Source organism: Lepeophtheirus salmonis, chromosome 6, assembly GCF_016086655.4.
Source record: "Lepeophtheirus salmonis chromosome 6, UVic_Lsal_1.4, whole genome shotgun sequence".
Classification (NCBI taxonomy): Eukaryota; Metazoa; Arthropoda; class Copepoda; order Siphonostomatoida; family Caligidae; genus Lepeophtheirus; species Lepeophtheirus salmonis.
In genome coordinates, this window is record NC_052136.2 from 2,944,475 (window position 1) to 2,967,062 (window position 22,588).

Here is a 22,588-nt window from a genome sequence, read left to right on the forward strand (position 1 = left end):
AGTTTAGGGAAAAAGTAATTTCGTATTTCTTCTTTATACTCTTTTTTTAAAACTGAGTAAATCTTGTTAATTATTGGTCAGATCGGATCCTACGATAAGGCGTTTTAAAGGTGTGAGTGTAGACTACAAACCCTTTTGCGACAGTATTGCGATTGGCAAGTTCAGTCGTGAATTATTGTGCTTCGAGTATGGAGGTCTTAAGGGAAGAAATTCGCCATATTTTACATTTTTACCACCTCAAAGAAAAAACGTGGCATTCTGAAGAAAATTGTGACTGGGGGGAAAATGGATAAAAATGGTCCATTTCAAGGAACAGAGATTGTAATCGAAACCCAACGAAGCGTACCGGACCATGGCCTAGCCAGGATTGGCTGCCAGGAAGGTGTTGTGTGTTTGTTGAGATTGGCAGGGAGTAATCTAATAAGAACTTATCCCCTATGGCCAAACACCCAATTTGTCTTCTACTGTGAACAACTCGACCCTTTGATGCTGGTAATCGAATAGAAGCAGTCAGTACAAAACAACACCAGGCTGCTAACATCTTTGAGGACGCTCCAGAAGCTCCGAGAGCTCGGACAGGAAGTTCTTATACATCCACTCTACAGTCCAGATCTGAGACCAAGTGACAACTATCCTTTCCTGTCTAATGACAACCATTTGGGGGTACATATTTGCCCTCAATAGAAGGCCTTGAAAATTGATTGTCTGAGTTTTTTTTTCCAATAGGGACAAAGAATTCTACGAGAAAGTCATTATAAAGTTTTTTTATTTAAATTTCTGGTATTAATTAAGATCTCACAAATGATACACAAATTTATTAGCTTTAGTTTCAAACCTTCATTTGATTAATGAAAATATTTGGACCCGATATGGCCGTCTCTAATTTTTTCATTGTGACAATGAGTTTTGTCTACTTTAAGTGCAATCTCCGGCACACCCTAAAGGTTAATAACAATACTTTCTTGAAGACTCTATTTAGAGAAAAATCATTCAAGCAGAATGTGACAAGATACACTTAATATTTATTTTTATTAAGAAAAGAAAGAATTTATAAATCAATTGTAATAAATAAAATCTATACCAGATAATTTTCTGTCAATATGAAGTTTTTATTTTATTTTTTGATATATAGAAAACTAAAGAACGTTGAGAGATTTGACATATTTTAAATAAAGATTTATTAATGAACACCTCCTCATTTTGTAAATAAAAATGAGTTGGCAAGACTGAGTTATAATTAATTAATTATTAATCACATGGAGTTACTTGTAGACAAAAGGATCTCATATACTATGAACATACAACATAGTCCAATATATAATATTAAATAAAATGAAAGCGATTGGAACGGCAATTCGACAGCGTACTTCCACTTTATCACCAAAGGATTTTCGTCCACATTTAATGGAGTAGGACACAATAGTAAACTCAAGTATACAAGAAAATACGAAAAAAATACAGGCAACCATCCAAATATCCAGGTAGGATACATAAGACACTTTAGGAACATTGTTTCGAACAGCTCCAAACATGGCTGTAAGGGTTAGAAGTGTCGTCATACCCATGCCCACACGGCCTAAAATAGAGTAATTATTTAATAAATTCATATAATTTTGAACACGTTCACTCCCTTTGAATCCTAACATGAGTACTTTCTTGGGCTTTTAGTACCTCATCGTTAAAGCAATATAAGATTTTATGTATGCTTACCTACTTTAGACATCAGTGAATAATTGATGTTTAATCTAAATAAGTAATCGAAGAAAAAGAGTATTAAATTTGGTAGACTGTATTCAAAAGGCTTATGGAGGATGAATATGTTCTTTCCTTTTTCCCAATGGGGGAAAAACTTATTCTTCAAATGATTTAGGTGCAAGTTTTAATTCTTCCTTTTTTATTTCCGAAGAACACTCGTTACTAATGAAAATCTAGTATATTTTTTAGCGCGCCCGGTTTTTGGAGTTGGCCATCTAAAGAGTAAATTTTCTTTTCCTAAGCGGTTGTTATTACTATTTACTTGCTTTTCTACTAAATACATTATTTAACTATATTCAAAACATGATTGAACATTTGTGAGTCCACTTAAAAGACAGAGAGTAACCCTGAAGATTTGTTGTGGAGTTATAATTGTTGGTCCTTGTTGGAAATAGAGTGGAATTGAGGATCGGCATCGGAGTAATTCTAGCAAATGTGCATGTTAATATCTCTCCTCCTCTCTCCTTAGAGTTACTTGTTTGTTTTTTTGTATTGAAATTTCATGACAGCTAAGCTCATCTCCTTCAAAAGATTCTTCAAACTACATATATCTAGTTGATTTTTGTTGGCAAAAATAGACACGATTTTTATCACTACTCGTTCTCCTTTTAAAAAAGAAGTATTCATGGACATGGTAGGTAAGAGAATATGGACTCCCCCCCAGAGTACATTTGTCCCTGGAAGTGAACGTGTTTACCATACATTGTAAATCATTATAATATCTACTTACCCGGTATAGATTCTGGTGATATAAAGAGTGATAGCCAGGCTACAAATACAAAGATCATGCTGGGAATGTATGTTTGAACGATATGATAGCCAATCTCTCGCCTTAAATGAATTTTCATAATGAGACCTACAAAAATAGACATAAAAGGGTGACTTGTATTATATATATGCGTAAAATATAAGCAATTCAATTATTTCTTAGGTCATTTAAAGTATATAATGATTGCTCTAAAATAATGTTGCAAAAATAAAATAAAAGTTGTGCAAATAATATATTTTAGTTTGAAGGAGGTGCTATGTGACATATCGCATGACTAAAACCTTTTTAAAACTCTTATAGTGAAATAATTAAGACATAAAAAAAAGTGATTCTTGATAATATACACTTGTCCTTAAAATTATTGATACCCTTATTAATTTTTGTGTTTGTTCATTTTTTTGTTGAAATTAATGCATTTTTGTCAAGTTTGTTTATGAATTATATGTATCAAAAAGTGGAAGATCCCAGCTTTTGGTCAACCGTCTTGTGATGTGATGAGACGAAGTTGTTAGAGCTATTTAGCCATATGAAGGTTCAACATGTCTAGAGAAAGTAAGGAGAAGCATTCAAACCAAAGAACATTGTCCCAATCATGAAGCAAAGGAGTGGTAGCACAATTCTATGGGAATGCTTCTCTTCTAGAGGCACATGGAACCTCGTCAACGAAGTTGAACGGAAGTTATATTTTTGCCCTGTTTCTTTGTTTGTTAGTCCTCAAGATCACGGCAAAAGTTACTGAACGATTTTGATTAAACCTGGAATGAAGATTATATATGGTCACAGTTTGAGGCCATTAGGTCAAGATCAATGCAAAAAAAATGCAAACTCGACCATTGCTTGGGAACAAATTGAGATACCTAACTCAATTTGCTTTCAGGTGGAGGTTTTGCGCTCTACTGAGTGCCCATTCTTATTAATTTTCTAAAACTGTTATTTTAAAATATTTAAGCAGATAACCTTGGCGAATAAAGAGTAATCATGAGTGTGTATACTGATAAATGACCTAGAGTAACGGTAGGGTAACGGTATCCCGTAGAAAAAAAAAACCCTATTGAAAAAATGTTCAATTTGATGTTATCTTAAATTAAATAATAGAATTAAACTTTAATAAACTTGTTATCCTTAAAAAACAAATTATTATACTTCCATGTACTCTGGCATGAAAAAGTTTCGAAAAAAAAGCACTTTTGCATCATTTTCATCAATGTTTATGACTTTATTAATATTTTTTACTTTATCCCGATGGAAATTACTATAATAAGATTCATCCATAAAATATTTTTAATTATTTATCGCTAAAAAACCAGCTGTTTTTGTGAGTCTTAATTTCATATGCAATGTTTCTCACTGGTAAGTATGGGAGATTGGTAGTTAATTCCTCCAGAATGGTTATCATTCTATCCTGAGCACACTATCAATTCCTTCTGTACAGAGATTAATTGGAAGGAAGTTTTGTTTTTCAGCAAGGCAAAGATCCGAAACATACATCCACGCTCAAAAAAACTTCCTGGAATAGAAAAAAACCTCTCACATCTGATCTATTATGTAATGGCCAGCTCAATCTCTGGATTTTAACCCAATAGAGCTATTGTGGGTGCACCTAGACATAAAAGTTTGATAAAAGTGCTCCACAAGTAAGTAGAACATTTTGAAAAATACTTGAAATGATGTCACTTACACCTGTCTATTTTGAAAACTAAGAGCAAGAAAGCCAAAAGTCTGTAAAACAGTTATAGCATTAAATGAAGGATTTTTTGATGAAGCTAAAATTTAAATAAAATTACTTTGATTTTTGTCAAATAAATGTTAATACCCTTATTGAACCTTATTTTTTCTTCATTTTAATAGCCGAATTACTTTGTTACCTAATGATAAAGCCATAGGTAGTTAGAAAAACGCGTGAAACTCCATTTTTGTCTAAACTTTTTCTTGCGAGTGTAGATATATCTACATTAAGTCAATAAAAAACATATATTTTTGGGAATGTATAGATATATGAAATTAATGTAGAGATATTCGTATTTTTAGTCGTGAATTGAGATCATTAAATAAATTATTGTGTATTCAAAGGTTAACCTTATTCCCATAGCTACATTTATTCTTTTCTTATTTGTGATTTATGTAGAATCATTCACAAATACATTAGCTTTTCACATTATTTTCAACTTTAAAACATATTACAACAATACTTGTTTTAAAAAATGTATAAGAGCTCTTTGGCGTGCTAGTATTAATATTATATCTATTTAGTTTTTACTTTAATTTTCCTTAGTAAGAAAATTATGACGTAATGATTAAGCAAATATGTAATGAAGAGTTGATAACGTTTAATTTATGAAAAAAATATGCAGTTATTAAAACAAAGTAATATGAAACATTCATAAAATTGGGTGGATATTATCTCACAAATGAAGTAAAGTTAGTATTGGAATTTTGAAACTTTATTTATACTTTTTAGACTAAAAATAGTCCACAAAGCCACTAGGGATATTTTATAATAGCCCTAAATTTCTCCCTTAAAAATTAATTTCAACACTGAAATCCCTAGAAAATACAAACACTTTACAAAATATCAAAACAATTTGACGTCAGAGGCGTCCAGAGAATTACATATATATATATATATATATATTTTTTTTTGGGGGTGGGGAATTGGTTTTATGAATTCTTTTGAGGAAAAAAAAATCATTTTCTGGATGCTTTTTAAGCCTATCTTTTGTATCGTTGATGAACATTCTTCTGTGCAAGTTCCATTATTAAGGCTACAAGAGGCTGCCAGTTTGAAAATACATTACCGTTCTTTCTAATATATTGTGTTTAGTCGCAGTTAAAATCAAATGATACGACAAGGTCGAGTTGAAAACAACTAAATAATTTGTAAATTCTTAACACTTTCGATAGTCAAAGTTTGAAGATATAATTACTATAATCAAAGCCAAGAACCCAATTATTTTTACATTTATAAACTCCCAAGATTATGACACTTTAATAAAAATCCTGCCTAATGTAACGTCAATATCCTAAGATCTTGGGATAAATCCCAATGAGTGGTATTTTTGGGCGTGTGTATGATTTTGTTAGGTGCTAGTTAAGCAATTATATGACGTGATATTAGTTAGACAATTTTCATTCTTGCTTTGTTTTCGAAATGAAAATGTTCTAACTTAGTTTTTTTAGGGGTTACGTCATCAACAGGACAATTTCTTTATAAAGTTGTTGATATTTAGCAACGCAAGTACCGGTTCTAATATCCATTTAGTATAGTAGCATTTTATACGTTTAGTATCCAGGTACCGCTATAGCACCGGTAAACCGAAAAAAACTTATAAAATGAAGTAAAATTTCGACGAAAAAAACAGGGAATATTTGATTTGTTCATTGATATTCAATAATACCTTTCCTAATGATAGTTAAATTGATAATAATTACAGGTATACATGTTTGAAAATTGTAATTAAAAAGTTGATTGACATACATAATTAATGGTTAAGCCTGATCTAAATGTTTTTAAGAAATGACATTCTAAAAGTTATATTTCTACACAATTACTAACCAATGATGAATACCTGACAGGGCCTCTGGATAACTGATAATGAAGATATTATTTCTTGAAGAACTTATGACTTTTTGAAAAATATTATGTACACTTTTTAGTTTATCCTTTAACCGTTGTGGAAACCCCCCTGTGTTATATTTATCTTTTTTGAAGTTCATTTAGGTGTAACATATTTCCTTCTCTAGGAACCACCGGGATACGAACATACAAACATTGAATTTAAATGAATAATTTCTCCCGAGCGCGTTGTCCATTGAGCTATATTGTTCCATATTTTAAGTTTCATTCATTATTTGAAGGATACAAAAATTACTTATTTTTGTTTAAAATTATTTTGATTATATTGGATATACAATTTTATATACATTTTGTGGATGTAGCTTTTTTGATGTTTGAGAAAAAGGGCCTTTAGCAACTGTCCCCTGTGGCAACTACCCCTAATCTCCCCTTAAATATTATAAAACATTATTTGAATATAACATTCATACCTGGATAAGCTAGCTCGTAGTAGTCTGTTTCATAGGTGTCTTCCAATTTTACATTCATGTCAAATTGAGCAAGAGATATATTTTGATTAATATTACTCGATCCCTTTTTCCAAGAGAACATGAGCTGCTCAGTAGTAAACCCAAAGCTTTCAAACTTAATCTCACAGAGTTGTTCATCAACCGGAAAACGATGAAAGTCCATTTCACAAGCAACATCAAAATTCAAACGACTAGAATACCGAACAGTCGAGTCGTTATACACTCTCAGAGAAGCCGGCTTAACAAAATATGTTGGAACGCGTACAGCCTTTGATTTATCGATAAATATGTCAGGGATCCAAAAGTATTCCGCAACTTTCGGATTGAATGTAACATAGTTTCTTGATTCTGAAAGAGCAGATGGCAAAACAGCAATTCGAGGATCTTCCCAATAGAGTCGAAGACTCGTTTCAAGTGTGATGATTTGCTGCTTTTCGTCTACACTTAGAACGTTTCGAAGGTTGATTGAGAAGTTGACAAGGAGTGGCTTATCAGCGTATACTCGTGGTGCTTCATGAATGCTATAATCCTTTGAGAAGACTATTTTTGCGGCAAGGTCCTTGAGAGGCCCGGAAAGTTGTTGAGTACAACCAATGGGAAGTTGAGAGGTGAAATGTGTGAAAATAAATAATGTCAAAAGCATAGTTGTGATTTGACTTTTACGTGTTCTGCTTAAAAAGGACAAAAAGTAACTCCACACGTGAAGCGTCGTTTCTCTACTGAGTTCACAATTGTAACTTGTCTTTTATGCTTCCCCAAATGCAGTGATATATGTAGTTGTTTTTACTTAGCTGTAACATCCACTACTGCTTATAATATTTCCTTACACATACTATTTATTTATCCTTTCCCTCAACCCACAATTGAAAATATGCTGTTCTCCTTCAAATAACTTTCTAAATGTGCTTTAAACCCTGGACTAACAAAGTTAATTGTTTTTATTCGTACAAATGAATGATCGCTGTTACTTGTTTGTAATAATAACAATAAAAAAACGAACAATGCAGTTGCAAATTCTCTTTTTCAACTAATAAGTTATACACTTTTTATTGCATGAAAAACCGGTGCATTTTGTCTAAGAAACAGAGAGAAAAAGAGCGTCAAGTACAGTAGTCAATGTGTGTTGATCCTCTCGCCAAAAAAATGAGTAACATTTTAATACAATTTTAATTATACAGTTCACAAAATGAAGTCCCATACATAAAACTGGATATACTATGATCTCAATTAAACTTCTTATTACGATTGTTTTATTTTTTTGATAAAAATATTCAGTGTGTGTCTATGCAAACCGTGAACGAATTTTTCCCAGCTCAACTTTATCAAAAATCCTCAAAAAGTAAAATTAGTAAGACAATGATACTTTATATAAACAATTTAATCTCAATGGGCCACCCTGGGCCTTCAAATTGGCTTGAAAGTATTGTGGTACGAACTGCAGTATACCATTCATGGTATGCGGTTTGGTATGGTATTTTCTAAAAATGTTTTTTTTTATCTAACTACTGTATTTTTTCAATTTTTTTCGATATTTTATTATTTAAAAAAATTATTTTGTGTCTAAATAAACTTCACCTCTCTAAAAACACAAAGTTTGATATGAAATATACACGGATTATTCACATATTTATATTTTTTTTTACAAGAAGATGAACTTGTCTATATTTCCCGGTAATAAACAAGACCGATTAGCAGTCACAATATCGCCAGCTGTCGAAAAAATTATTTCACTTGATACTGATGTACCTGTAATTTTGAGGTATTGACAAGTTAACTTGGAAACATTGGAAAATTTATTTAAATTATCCCTCCACCATATCACTGGGCTTTCGTCAGCTGGGATATATTTTATCTATTTGTATGTCAATATATTTTTGATTTATATAAAAAAATACATAAAATTATTAGATATATAATAGTATGCTTATGGATTAAAATCTTACCTCACTATCTAAATCTATTAATAAAAAAATAATAATAATTAAAGATCAAAATATTCAATATGTTATTTTATATATACGCGTTGTACCGTATCGAACTTTATGGGTCGTACTGAACCAAACAGTGTTACAACTTTGTACCGTACAAGCCATAATATATATATATATATAATATAATCTTGCAGACACCCCTGATTCGTGGTATTCAAGGTAACCAATATGTTTTATTTACAAATACATACTGGGGAGATTTAAGGAGATATTAAGGACGTCCAATCGGAGGAGGGTATCAAGTTTGTGGGCAACTATGGACAGAGGCTGGGGTCGAAGATTGCACTTTTTCCCGGACGTCATGGATGTATAATCCCTAAACACAAAATTCCACTCCGTATCGATCAATGATATAGGCAGGAAGGATAAAGATTTTAATCCTTAATTCTACTCCGACTCTAACATGGATTTATATTTAACTATAACTCTGCAACAAGGCCTCAGTTAAACTCACTAGCGATATCTTTATACTTATTGTGCTCTCTTCAAGAATAAACAAGAATGAGGACAGCTTTTGTAAATAAAAAAATCTTTTTAGGTAGCAATTACAATAATACTGCAATCATCAAATTTTATGAACTTCTCTCTATGGAGGTGTTCTGGCAACTTAATTAGACGCGTTATAAGGCTTAGTCCGAGACCAGGAACATCGAAATTTTCGCTACATCCCTAATCATCAGCAAACTACCTATGGATGAATGATTAATGTTGACAACAATTAAAACTATGCTTAGAATTTGAAATATTTTAAAAATTAGGTGGACATTGAAACGTAACCTATTTACGCCATAAGTAGTAAAGTTTGAAAGTATGCATTTCTATTGCAAATTTAAATAGTAGTAAGCACTATTAATGCCTCTATTGAAGTATTACTAATGTATGTAGATAGTATTTTTTCCCCCATCACTTAATAGGTCATAAATTTATACATTGTAATGCAAATTAAACAATGTTTGTAATTTCAGTAATTTGTTTATCCAATAATTGACAATTGCAGCAGTTGTCAATGAATTATATTAGTTATAAGAATTACTTATGATTTTAGGGTCATAATGATTAAATAATTGATAGGTTAACATAAAAACAATTTTAAACAAAAATCCAGAAAATGATGAATGTGACGCTATTTTTGCTATTTCCAAAACAATGTATTAAAAAAATCTTTTTTTAATTTTAAACTGTTTTTTGATGGGGAAATACATCATTCAAGCTGAGCATTTCCTTAAAAAGTGTTTTAAGACTCCTCTCCATATAGCAAATGATAACAATTTAAAAAGAGCTAATTTTGAACGACGTGTTTTATTTGTTAAGGCCTATACATTTCACACAATGTCTATATTCATAAACACAGCCCAGTATTTCATTGACCTAGTTTGATTAATTATTGTCACTTGATTCAAATTTCTGTTTCTATTTGAGATACCCACCAATGTTTACTAAAGTTTAGATTTTTCATTTGATGTATGACACTTAATTTGATCCCGATATCCCATAATTAATAAGCTCTATCAATATCAAATTACGTCAACTTTTTGCTAAATTCAGGGTAATTTAAGGTGTCTTCAAATGCATTATCCAAATATTTGATTATACGATATAAAATGATGATAAATGTATATAATCTGAAATCCATTTTGAGAAAAATTATTCCAACTTGTTTTTATGTTAATGGGCTACATATTTGATTTTAAATAATTGTGAAATTACTATTTCCCCCCCTAATTTTAAGTAATATATATAGATTAAAAAAGATTGGAATTAAAATTGATTTAATTAATTTTTTTTAATATACGAAAAAATTTCTATCTTTTTAATTTCCTTTCATGAATTTTTTTTTTTTTTTAATAAACATTATTGTGAATTCATTGTTATTCCTTAAGAATAATTATTGAAGTGTGTTTCGTTTTTTTAAATCTTTATTCATATCAGATTTGTTGATATATAGAAAACATAAAATATTGTAATAAAAAAATTGGTAGGTATTTGTTGTATTAAGATAAATAAGTATTTTACGTTTAAAATTGATACTTCTAGCCAAGATTTACACCTAAAAACAGTTAAACATATTTGCAATAAAAAAACCATAAAAACAATCACAACTCTTGAGGGCCTGAAAGAGTTAAACATAATTAAAACTTCTATATTATAAAAGTATAAGTTGTATTCACAACTAAGCAAGTTAACTTATAAATATTCACTCCTAAAAATATTATTAAAGGTCAACAAACAATTAATATATATTAAGGGCTAATGGCAAAGCAAAAAATGTCAAATTTTGTTTCTCCGGATTACAAATGATCTATTGAAGTGTTTAGATACCAAACTTTAGGCTAATTGGGTCAACCGTTGCCTAGTTTACCTCAGAGAACGCAGAGAACGTAATTGTGATACATACATCAACGGTTTTTATTAATTAAGGGCTTATATAGATTTATTATATGAACTTATCATGTATTTATTCATATTAATCATCTATTTAAAAATGAATGCTTATATATGTATAATATTTACGATTGCGCACTACATTTGAAACAAACGTTGACCTCGTCCAGGTTCTAAACAAATGCATTGAGAATAATTTTTGAGTTTTATTTAATAACATACTAATTTTCAATATGACCTCTATCGGCCTGAATCACTGTCTCAATTCTTCCATGGAATGATCGGCAGACTTTGATGATGTCCACAGAGAGGAACATTGCAACCACACGATTGTGTGAGTTACCACAGACGGGTTACCCCCAACTCCACCTAGAGATATAAGTCCAAGGGGTTCAGGTTAGAGGAGTTGGATGGACATGTGTGGGGGTCCCATAAGGCTGTCACATTGTCCTTCACCCAATTTTGCACCTTCTTGGACTTGTGAAAAGGTGATTAATCCTGCTGGAGCAGGTAGGGCCTCTCATTTGCCTTCTCATCCATCGAGGGCCTTACGAACGACCTATGGGTAGATCTCCGTGTTAAATGTCTCCCACTGTTTAAAGAAGTGGATCAGAGTGTCGCTCTTACAGATAATGATGTCCAAGACCATGATGGAGGCCGGATTTTTTGTTCTGAAGCTGGCTGGGACATGCGTCATTTTGTTGGCTAGCCAACAATCTTTTTTGCTAAATCAATACATAATTTAAAAAATCCCATCTGAGGAGAATTTGAGACTTGGTGTTAGCATCACCTTTAAGCTTTTCCAACATCTTCCTGTACCTCGCCAACCTTATTCCCTTAATAGCTGAGGTCAAAAGTTGTACTTTGATCCTCTAGTATGAGACCAAAATCTTTTGATAGCCCTGCTGATGGTAGAGCGTTGCACACAGAGCAATTTTTCGCCAGCATAGACATAACTTGGCCTTGGTGGGATCTATTCATCCCTGTCTTGAAGTTAGAGTCACTTTCTTCACATGATACATATCTTGGAATTTCTTGTTCATGTTGCCGGAGGTCCCCTTCTTCTTAACGACTCTTCAGACTGTTTTTCAGGGGCAACTAATGAGTTTGGCAATTGCTTTCGCTTCGTGGCCGCGTGGAATAATTCGGCAATCGTGGTTTTTCTAAGTAGCTCACTCTCGACAACTGACTCAAAATGAAAACAAATGGGGAATTTATTTTATTAGTCAACTAACCTCTTATTCGAGCAGGGGGGGATAATCGGCCGTATGTACTCATGTGGGATCTGAATGAGGTCAAAGTTATTTATAATTGTAGTGTACAAATCTGTACATAGGTCACATAGTATAATCAACGTGAATTATTAAATTTTTTGATATAAAAAAAAAAATTCTGTAATGTTAAGAATTATTTACTATTTCTTCCCTTCCAAAATTACAATTCCTCGATTGAATATTATATATACTTAGATACTCGTATATGTATGTTTGAGAAATATTTATATTTTATAATTGAAAATAAATTTTAAAGAGCAATATATTTTTAACACTTTTTCAAGGTTTTCTCATGAAAACTAAAAATAATAATTATACTTACAATTTAAATGTTAAACCCAATAAGTTATGGAAGTACTGTTTGAACTTATCCACTTGAACACTTTCAAGTGATAGCACAATATCACACAGAACTTAAATCTTTTAACTTTGTATTAGGATGTAATAGTTTTAAAAAAAATGCAAAGATGAAATTGTTTAAACTATTTTGTATAACGTTCATACATATTAAGATACTTTTTGGTAGAAGATTTTAATAAAATTTGTATAAAAAACTATATTTCATAATAGAAATACAGGATTTTCCAAAAAGCAATGAAATAAGTTATATATATAAAAGAGTTTTATTTTTGTTATATGACATTTAAAATTTTGTTTTTCACAGTTTGAAAAATAATGTCGGATAGGAGACGTTCCTCACTGTTAAAAAAACCAAACTTCGGTATTCTAATACCCGGTGATATTTCATTTTTTCATTTTTTATCAATAAATTTGGAGGAAATTTTTAGGAAAAAATATAAAAATTAACAATATCATCAACATATCAACAACAACAATCAAACAAAATCAATATATCTTATTTTATAATTGTGGATAAGTAGTTGACAAGATAATAAATAACTGGCAATTTTGCAAGGTATCAAAAATGTTGGTTTTTCAAGAATAAATCCAGTTCCTTTAAACTAATTTAGACAAAATAAACCTAAGTATGACTTTGGATCTGAAAGCATCAATTTTTTGTGTAGTTGTTTTTGTACAAAGAATGTTGAAAATTCCAAATTAAGAAAATGAATTTAAAAAAAATGTTTTTTTGTTCTTTAGAAATGGAAGCAATTGTCATAACTTGTACCGATAAAAACTTAAAGCTAAATTTCATATAGTTTAATATTATAAATTATTCTATCCAACCAATTTTAGACAAAATTTTCTTAAATAGTTTTCTAATAAATATAAAAGGTTCATAGAGAAAAACTATTGTCATAATTGGTATCAGGAGATCAAACTCTACTTAGTGTCTTATATATATTTTTTTTTCATCTCTAAGAAGTAGATTTTTTCTTTGATACAAAGTTAAGTATTATCATTATAGCTTAAAATGAGAAAATTATGATCTGAAACGATAAAGGTCATTTTCCCCCTCACCTATGTAATGGTGATAAAATTTAAAGTCTGGAAAACTTTATCTATAATTTATCAACGTTTTTTTTTCTCATTTATTTCCTTTTCAAGTAGAAAAATGTTTAAAACCTTAGATGTGCAAAGTTAATTTGTTAACTAATATACAGCATATTTTATAGATTAAAATAACCCTTTCCATATTTTTCTATATAAAAACAGGAAAAACAATTAGGTAGGATGAAGCATGATTTTATTTTTACAGGTTGAAAACTTGAAATTTCACATTTAACAAAAGTCTTTATAAATCTTTCTTTTTATACGTAGGCCATGTCAAATTGATTTATTATATTTGGCTACCATTAGCCTCACAGATGACCACAAGGTTTTTTTTAGAAAAGAGTTGCAAATGAAGTTCTAGTCAATGACAGTCCAATCCTCTTTGACGGATACCTTCATTGCTTCAAACTTTGGATGACGGATGCTAAAGGCCATCCTCTCGACGTGCAGCCACAAATAAAAGTCGAGGGGATTGCCATTTGAGGTGATGGTATCAAATTTCTCTTGTCCCATAAAGCGATGTTGTTAGTTAAAAAATCCCTGAGTAATTTTTGGTGTGTGAGTGGGAGGCCCATCTTACAGATAGACGATGTCGTCATCGGGTAAATTTGCCTGGAGCCAGGGGAGCAGGTTGTACATGGCTGCCGTGAGCCTGTAGCACTTAGGGAACTAGACCAGGAACATCCTTGAGGGCATCTGTATTAACGATGTCCCGTCAGACAGGCCACCTCTGTTGGAGTGTGACTCGTACAAAGAAAAGATGATGCTTTAAGCCTTGAATCTCGCTGTGATGACATTTCTTGTCTGATTAAAAAAATCAAAAAGTTGCAGGTGTTTGAGATAAATGGTTACCTATACAATTACAGACAGATCCAATTTCCTCTCACATAACTTCTCAAATCAATATAATACAAGTGTGCAAGACTCTGTTTATAAAACTTTGCCCATCAATTTTTAGCTGACAAAACTGTGCATCAAAAATACGAAACTCTTGAGATATCCTCCAAATACAAAAGTCGTGCTGCTATTATTGTGTGTCTTCGTTTCCTGTTCACTCCATGTAGACTTATATCAGTGTCCAAAATGGACAAAGAGTTCATCATCAGGGCATGTATCAGGTTCAGGGCCAGGTTGGAGCTGGAGGTAGATGGTTTGAAGGATTGACTTCACTATGGACCCCTACATGTAAGAGCAAAAGATTTGGGAATTGTAGAGTTAATTTGGCCCAAACCTTTCTCTTTATATCTCGAAATTGGAGACAGCGAGAGTGGAAAGTCGAAATTCAATTATCATAACCTTTTAATAATTAAGAAATAACTTCGCTAGAATGTTAAATATGAGGAGAAGGATTTCGACTTTTTCGAGATATTCAGACGATTAGCACTTTGGAAGATCATGAAATAGGTAAAAAGTCTCATTATGTGGAGGGGGTTGTGATTTTGTCTCTTGTGGATTATGCAGAGTGGAAGACGGACTCCGAGTGGATCTGTGGATCGAGTAATAAAGCCGGAGGAAATCACATCTCGTTATGTTAGGCAATTCGACTTTTTCTTGAATCTAGGCCTCAACCCTCAGTCTATAGATCGACTCCAAGTCCCTTTCATCCACAACAGACCCCCCTCCCCGAACGCCCCTCACCTCTGAATTCTCTTTAAGAGACAAACTAATTATCTTCTCCAGTCATTTCCTTATTATTAAAAGGCCGCAATAATTGAACCCAGGCTCCAATTTTGAGATAGAAAGATAGGTTATAACTTGCAGACAAACTTATGTAGTACACTCAATTATATTTGACGCGTAAGAAAAATAAATTAAAAAGGAAATCCCTTGTAATTTATTTACACACCCTTAAACTACATACTGTCACACTACCATACGGATAATTATATTTTTTAGTTGACTCATGCCTATTACTCACGCTTCAAATAAACTACATTGGTTTAAAAACAATGAAAAAACAAGTCGTTACTCCCTTCAAAACAAAATACTGAAAAAAAGAGAAATTATTGGCTTTTTAAATTACATTTTATCAGGACTAAAGGATATTTAATATAATAAAAGCCTATATTTGTAATTTGCTTACATTTTTCCAGATAATAGCTTAATTTTATTGTGGATGACTGACAAATGCCAGACTGACAAGTAAGCCTTAACCTATAAGAAGGTAAAAATACTAACAAATTCCAATCAAAAATCCTGAAAAACCAACTTTGATTTGAAACAAAGAAAGATTGAATTCATTTCCCCTATATTTCAAAAGAGTAGGGTTTCAGCTAGACTATATGGTTTTTACGATCCGCAAAATTCCTCAATTTTTTTTTTTATATGTAAAAGTTCAAATACACGAAGCCAGTTATGCTCTTTTCGAATAATAAAAGTTCACTCATATTATACACAGGTACTTTAGATTCGGTTCCAAGACCCATCCTATCTCTAGGCCTCGCACACATTAAAAGTACCTCTTGTTTAAGTAAAACTTTGTATACTTGTGTTATTATCTTCTGCATCTGAATCAGTCTTATTCTATAATAATACAGCGAACTCTGTAAATTACTCATTTTTAACCCAGTGCTTGTGTAGTTATAGGTCAGTGCGTCATATTAAAAAGAAAGAATAGAAAAAGGCAGAACAATTACTTAAAAAAAAACGAATGTGACATTTGATGGGGATTAGTAACGAGGTTGGGAAGCTAAAGCTGAGCAATGGTGGGTACTTTAAAAATGAAACAAATTAAGTTTATCACAAGGTATTATTTATAGAGATGTCGAAATTGGCGTGAATATAATTTAAAAAAATATATAAGTTGGTAACTTGCAAGAAATGAATGTTCTTATCAATAATGTCTCAATTTGTAAATTCAAATGTATTGGCAAGCAAGGATCACTTTAGTTTTTTCAGTGATCTCTGACGATATTAGGTCGTCTATCAAAGTTGCCAACATATTATTTTCTTTTTGATTTAAACTCATGATGATTTTTAACATTGCTAATAATTTATATACACAGGGTATACCAGCGAAATACGGGTCTTTTGGTCTATCTACTTTAAATTAACATAAAGTAGTCATTTTTTAAGGTTGGTTCATAAAAAAAAAGTCAGCAACAGATACAATCATAGAGGATATGTCTCAATCAATGAAACTTTTGTTGGCCTCGATAACGTGTTCGGGTCTTGAGTGCCCGATTTAAATTCTTGCATTCATGTAGGATGAAGTCGATCAGAGAATTCTTGGGGTGTGAGGACCTCTGTTTCCCTTTGACTCAAGGTTGCTCTTGACAAAAGAATAATCCGATTCAGGTCGAGGGAGCTAGGAGGACAAATATCCTTGCACCACTTTCCTTGTCATCACTCTCATAGGGTCCTTGATATCCACCATGGTCTTTTTCATCTCTACGATCCTTCTTCTGTCGTCGATCCCTCTCAGCTTTGAGACCCCTGGATTTCTATAATCCAGTTCGTTGTTCAACAAAATCATAACAACTATGTGTCCTTGAGTCTGCCATCCCATTTTTATGGAGAGGAAGGAGTGGACCAAAGCAGATGCTTATATTAAATTTTTTGACAAGAAAATGCTACTTTGTGCCAGCGAAAAGTTCGGGGGCAACTTTGCTTTAATTCAAGATGGAACTCTTTATCATTGCACCGCTAAGACCTGGGTCTTCCTGAAAGACAACTTTCTGGACTTTTAGGACCTCAACATGTAACCGCCACCCCTTGCACTACAATATATGAATGCGTCTGGAGGAGAAGGTGTGTGCTACTCCTCACAGGAGTGTCCAGTGTTTAGAGGCTTCCATCAAAAAGGAGTGGACCAAGCTCGTGTCTGAATACATAGTCATGGAAGCAAGGGATTTAGGTTCGTCTTGAGGCAATTATTAGAGCTGCAGGCTCACATAGACAAATTGAAAAAAAATCAAATGTAATAAGATCAACCCTTCATAAGATGTAGGAAGGTCCGTAAGTAATGATTTATAGAAAATATAAATAATTGCCCACAAAGTGAATATACATACTTAAAAAAAAGCGACAATTTCAGAATAATAATATAATTGAAGTTATTCCTACATATGTTCTACTAATCCCAGGGCTTTACTTTCATTTCGAATGACAATAAATTACAATTTGCTCATAAATATGATTTTTTTAAAAATGTTTTGCTTATTTATGTCTTCGTCTATGATTTATGAATTAAAATGTGAATCTTATGTCGGATTTTCAATTATAAATCAACATTTTAGGGGGATGTAAATTTAAGTGTTGGATATGCATATTAATAAAATTTGAAAAATACAAACTCAACTTTACTAAAGTTAATGATCCAACTCCTGCCCAATACATTTTGGAAAATTCCACTTTACTTGAACATGAATAATAATAATTATAAATGTTCGAGTAAGGATTCGTTCGTATGGACATTTTGTAGAGCGTGAGGAGAAGGCAGGAGCGATATACAGTATTATATGGAACTATTGAATTAAGATCCTTGTTAACGTGAGTTGTCTTTTATATGACTTTTAGGGAAAAATGTACTACTGAAAAAAACTAGATCTTCTTAAGTGTCTTAGAAGCCAAGAAAATGCCATCGGAACGAATTTTGGTTCGCACACTTTTGGACGCTGGCAGGAAACTAACAGAGATTACAAGGCAGTTGGAGATCCCCAATATGACCCTAGACATGAAGGGGGTGTTCCGGCCGGACTATGCGCCTGCACATACGTCCAAAAAGGCCCAGAAATTGTTGGAGGACAACTTGCCTTTTTGGCCAAAGAAAATGTGCCCCTTACTTATCATTACAACCCATTGGACTGCACTTTTTGAGTGCATGTTGAGTCCAAGGCTAGCACCGTCCGTCACCCAAATATCAATAACATGAAGGACTCTATCAACAAGCACTGGGATGTCATGTCTAAGGACTACATCCACACTGGGTGCAATGCGTTCCGTGGCCACCTGGAAGCCATCATTCAGTTTGGGGATTGTTTGACTCAGTATTATTTGAGAAGTCGTAAAATATAAACAACAGCAAAGGGGAAATAGGCCATATTTTACAGTTTTTCTTTAAAATTATGGCGAAAAGGCAAGCCACGTAGGTGAAAATGTGAATAGTTTTTATTGTACTGATATTGTAACAGCCCATCATATGCAATTTTGGTTTCATCGATTTCCTTCCGGTAATTTTGATTTCAATGATGCACCACACTCTGGAAGGTCAATTGTTGAAAATGTGTGTAAAATAATGGAATACGTCATGCACTACTTTGATTGCCAAGGAGATAAAAAAAATCATCAAAAAATAGTAGATAAATTTCCACAACAGTTCTTATCATTATTTTATGATTGAATTAAAACATTTTTTTTTTTTTAAACTGTTATTTGTATATACATTTTGCCGATCCCAATAATTACCCATGTTTTTTTTTGTAAAACTCATAAATTGTCCCAACTCAAAATGGACTTGAGAACAGAACTCAAAAACTCGAACTGGACTTGAAAACAGAATTCAAAAACTGGAACTGGACTTGAAAACAGAACTCAAAAACTCAAACTGGACTTGAAAACAGAGCTCAAAAACTTGAACTCGAAATTTTGTCTCAAATCCAACACTAATATATTTACAATTGTCCAAACATTTCTTTGTATTTGTTAAAACAGAAGTTTTTCGCCTCTTTTTTATATTTATACCCAACTATTCCACATATGATTGTACCTGGGCATAATATAAGTTTTATACAAAATGATGTTATCCTCATTTATTTATGGTTTTAAAATACAAATTGAATTAAAAAAAAAAAGTCCATATAAATATAATTGTTAGTAAGGAACAAAACCTAAAACATTCGAATAATTTATTACACAAAATATTTGGCTTTTTGCCCGTTAACCTGAAAACTACATTTTTATACATCCTAATACACGTTAGGACTTTAATGTCATAGGGTGTACAAACAAGATTTTGATAATAAGCATTACATATGTCGTGCGTTAACATAAAACAATCTTGAACACAATCCAGAAAAGGATAAAATCCCAATTTATATTTTCCCTCCATTTATACCGAGTGGACAATTAACATCTGAACACTTTGAATTTTAAACTTGAACAAGATATAATTAATTAATTAACATTGAAATTTCAACAAAATTATCTATATGAATAGATGTGTATCTGAGCTTTTCTCAATCATTATTGTAGTCGCCCTTAGCGGCAATTATGCTTCCAGGAGGTGGCAGAAGGCCACCGAAGTAGACCTAGGTCATGGCGTACCAGTGCTGGCTGACAATAACTTTGAGGCCCTCGGTGTTTGAATGACAGACACTGCAGACCTTCCCCTCGATATGCACCAAAAGGTTTCATCAATAGGCTTGGCATTAGGTCTATAGCGGGATCAAAAGTGTAAAAAAAGAGTTGAAAAGAACTCAAAAGAGTCTTGCAACGGAGGAGATGAGTTTCTTTAATTGTTGGTGTCAAAAGGTGCCTCTTCACTAAGGCTCTTTCCACCCACTTTTTTAATAGCTTATTGGACAGTCTAGTGTGAAATCCAGGGATCCCTTGCATAGGCCCTCATGGACTTGAGGGAATTGGTCGAGGCTGTTTTCTTTCACTCCTTTGAGTCCAGTTTGGTATTTTACAGAGCCCCTCTCCTTCTTCAACGTTTTGGACTTGCTGACAGCGTAGACGGTGGTTTTTGTGACCCCCAACTGCTTGGAGTGCGCGAATGGGAATTCGCCAACAACGTTCAAGTGATATTTTCTGGACTTGTACGTAAGCTAAAGAGCTCATTTTTTTGACACTACTTGCTTAAGCATTAATATGTGGAAATAGGAATTAACTTGAACCCCTTACCTCTCCTTAATTATTAAATTATTAAGTTCAGATTTGACTAGACCACCCAGTATATAGAGTCATTGACATTTTTGAGTTTTCTACATTTAAAAATAAAGTTTAAGTCCAACACCCAATCATGCCATTCTGATTGAGGGTATCAATTATTTATATATACTTGATAAGATAGTGTACTCAATCCCCACACTGTAGTCTTTTGAAAAGAAGAAGAATCAAAAGAAAGAAGTTATCCAAACTTTCAATAGTTTAGCTTTCTAACTTAGGTAGAAACATGGTTTACTTATCGTAAATTATATGGTACCTTGGATGCTGGAAGTAAATTTTTTAAAGACACACGTGGAGAATCCCTCTTTTCCTCTATAATGGAAACTACTTATTATTTCTTGTTGGAATGGCCTCTTTTAAATATACTATATATAGACGTTCTTTAGGTTTCATATAACTCTTTCGGATGGAAGCTCCAATGGTACGTTTGCTTGAAAAGTTAATACGGTCTTACTTTTGGACTCAAAAACTAGAAAATTTTAAACGTCGTTTTTACTTCTACATATTTTTATTGTGTATCATTTTTAAGGCAAACTTTTGAAGCAAAAGTTTGTAATTAATCCTCCCTGATCACAGCCTTCAGGCATCGACATTTGGGTGAGAAGTCTTGATCAAGACAAAGCCCACCAAACATCGAATTCTAGGGGGTTCACGTCGGGTGAAGACAAAGGCTAGAATTCTGCCGGCCAAAAGGCAACCATGTTCTTCCTGCAGAAATTCTGCACTTTCTTGGACGTGTGTGCCGGCGTGCCGTCTTGAGTAAACACATAGTTCTCCCTAGGAAACGTACTCTTTAACCATGACAAGAATGGTAACTGAGGACCTTCTAGTAGACGTCCGAGTTGACTTTCTCGTTGGCATTTATGAAGTAGTGAGGCATCGTCGGACGCCACGATCCCTAACACCATGACATGAGCTGAATGTTTTGTTCTCTGCCGTTTTGGTTGTTGCTCGGAATTTTTTGATAGTACAACAAAAAAATAAACATCAAATTGTAGCTTTTTATCAGTTCTTTCGAATGTTGCCAAGTCCAAAATTGTCACACTTTGAGAACTGAGGCTATACGAGAACTCTAATTTTTGATTCTCATCCTGTAATCCTTACTAAAGCAAATTATATTTTGTACACCCTAAGGGGAAGGAAGGAAAAATATACTTGGGGAGTTTTAAAAATCAAATAGCTGTGTGCAAGTGTATAAGATATTTATAATTGTACTTTTTTATATAATCTTTATTATGATATAAGTAGTAGGTAATGGTTTGCTTATCATTGCTTATGTTTGTTTTGTAAGGTTTGTTTTCCTTTGTCTATTTTGTTAGATTTTAAAAACTTGGAATTCATTTGAATCCTAATATTGGCCAAGACAAAAAAAGAAGAAGACATATTTGAGTCAATTATAGGCTTATTATTCATATTTGCGGGATAAATGAAGATACCCAAGAATTTTAGACGTTTTAAAATCTTTATTTAATTTAAAATACTTAATTTGACTCTGATTTGGGCTTTCAACCATAGATCGATGAATTCCCCATTTTCTTATTATGTACATCAATATTGAGTACTTTAAGTTTTTTGGTGCCTCCAAAGGGTTAATAAGAAGAATTTTTTGATAAAAATTGACCAATCAGGAGCGTCCCCAGGGAAAGGGGTTATCCCCCTAAATTAAAGATCATTTGGTTTTTAATAATAAATTTAATATCTAAATTTTATTTATTTTTTAAATTTTTTGGAAAAAAAATTAATTTTCTGTCTAAAACTATAAATTTCTGAAATTTTGGTCGAAAAAATTTAATATTCGTAATTCAAAAGATAAACAATATTTAAACTTTAAGTATTAAAATTTTTTAGGATTTTTTTTTTTTTTTTAAACAGCTGTGAATTTCTAAATTTTTTTTTTCTAAAAATTTAATTTTTCAAACTATTCGAATTTTTTAAGTAACCTTATAACTAACCCTTCCCCCCCCCAAAAAAAAAGAAGAAAAATATACATA

The 22,588-nt window shown here is 32.3% G+C and overlaps 2 protein-coding genes across 7 annotated transcripts in view; one reads left to right on the top strand and one right to left on the bottom strand.

Moving 5' to 3' along the window:
• LOC121119416 (osmotic avoidance abnormal protein 3) overlaps nucleotides 1-22,588 on the top strand; it is a 102,247-nt gene that overhangs the window by 48,430 nt on the left and 31,229 nt on the right. For 2 of the 6 annotated variants that reach the window (XM_071889410.1, XM_040714076.2), the window contains exon 1: nucleotides 7,784-7,955. The exons of 3 other annotated variants lie outside the window; for them this stretch is intronic. The gene's annotated coding sequence lies outside the window, so the exon portion shown is untranslated. Of the gene's footprint in view, nucleotides 1-7,691; nucleotides 7,956-22,588 lie in introns of those variants that run through there. One more of the 6 variants, XM_040714079.2, reaches the window with a different exon arrangement.
• On the bottom strand, nucleotides 1,089-7,912 carry LOC121119417 (glycine receptor subunit alpha-2). The gene is made up of 3 exons (XM_040714080.2): nucleotides 6,569-7,912; nucleotides 2,486-2,611; nucleotides 1,089-1,576 (listed from the first exon to the last, which is right to left on the bottom strand). The coding sequence occupies exons 1-3, from the start codon at nucleotides 7,248-7,250 to the stop codon at nucleotides 1,284-1,286; spliced, it is 1,101 nt and encodes a 366-aa protein (XP_040570014.1). The 5' UTR covers nucleotides 7,251-7,912; the 3' UTR covers nucleotides 1,089-1,283.

Bases quoted from the DNA above. Each gene is read 5' to 3' on its own strand.
- LOC121119417 (XM_040714080.2), bottom strand. From the start codon at position 7,250: ATGCTTTTGACATTATTTATTTTCACACATTTCACCTCTCAACTTCCC. The intron at 2,612-6,568 runs GTATGAATGTTA...CTATTTTTGTAG, and splicing joins CTACGAGCTAGCTTATCCAG to GTCTCATTATGAAAATTCAT. The intron at 1,577-2,485 runs GTAAGTAGATAT...ACTCTATTTTAG, and splicing joins ATCACCAGAATCTATACCGG to GCCGTGTGGGCATGGGTATG.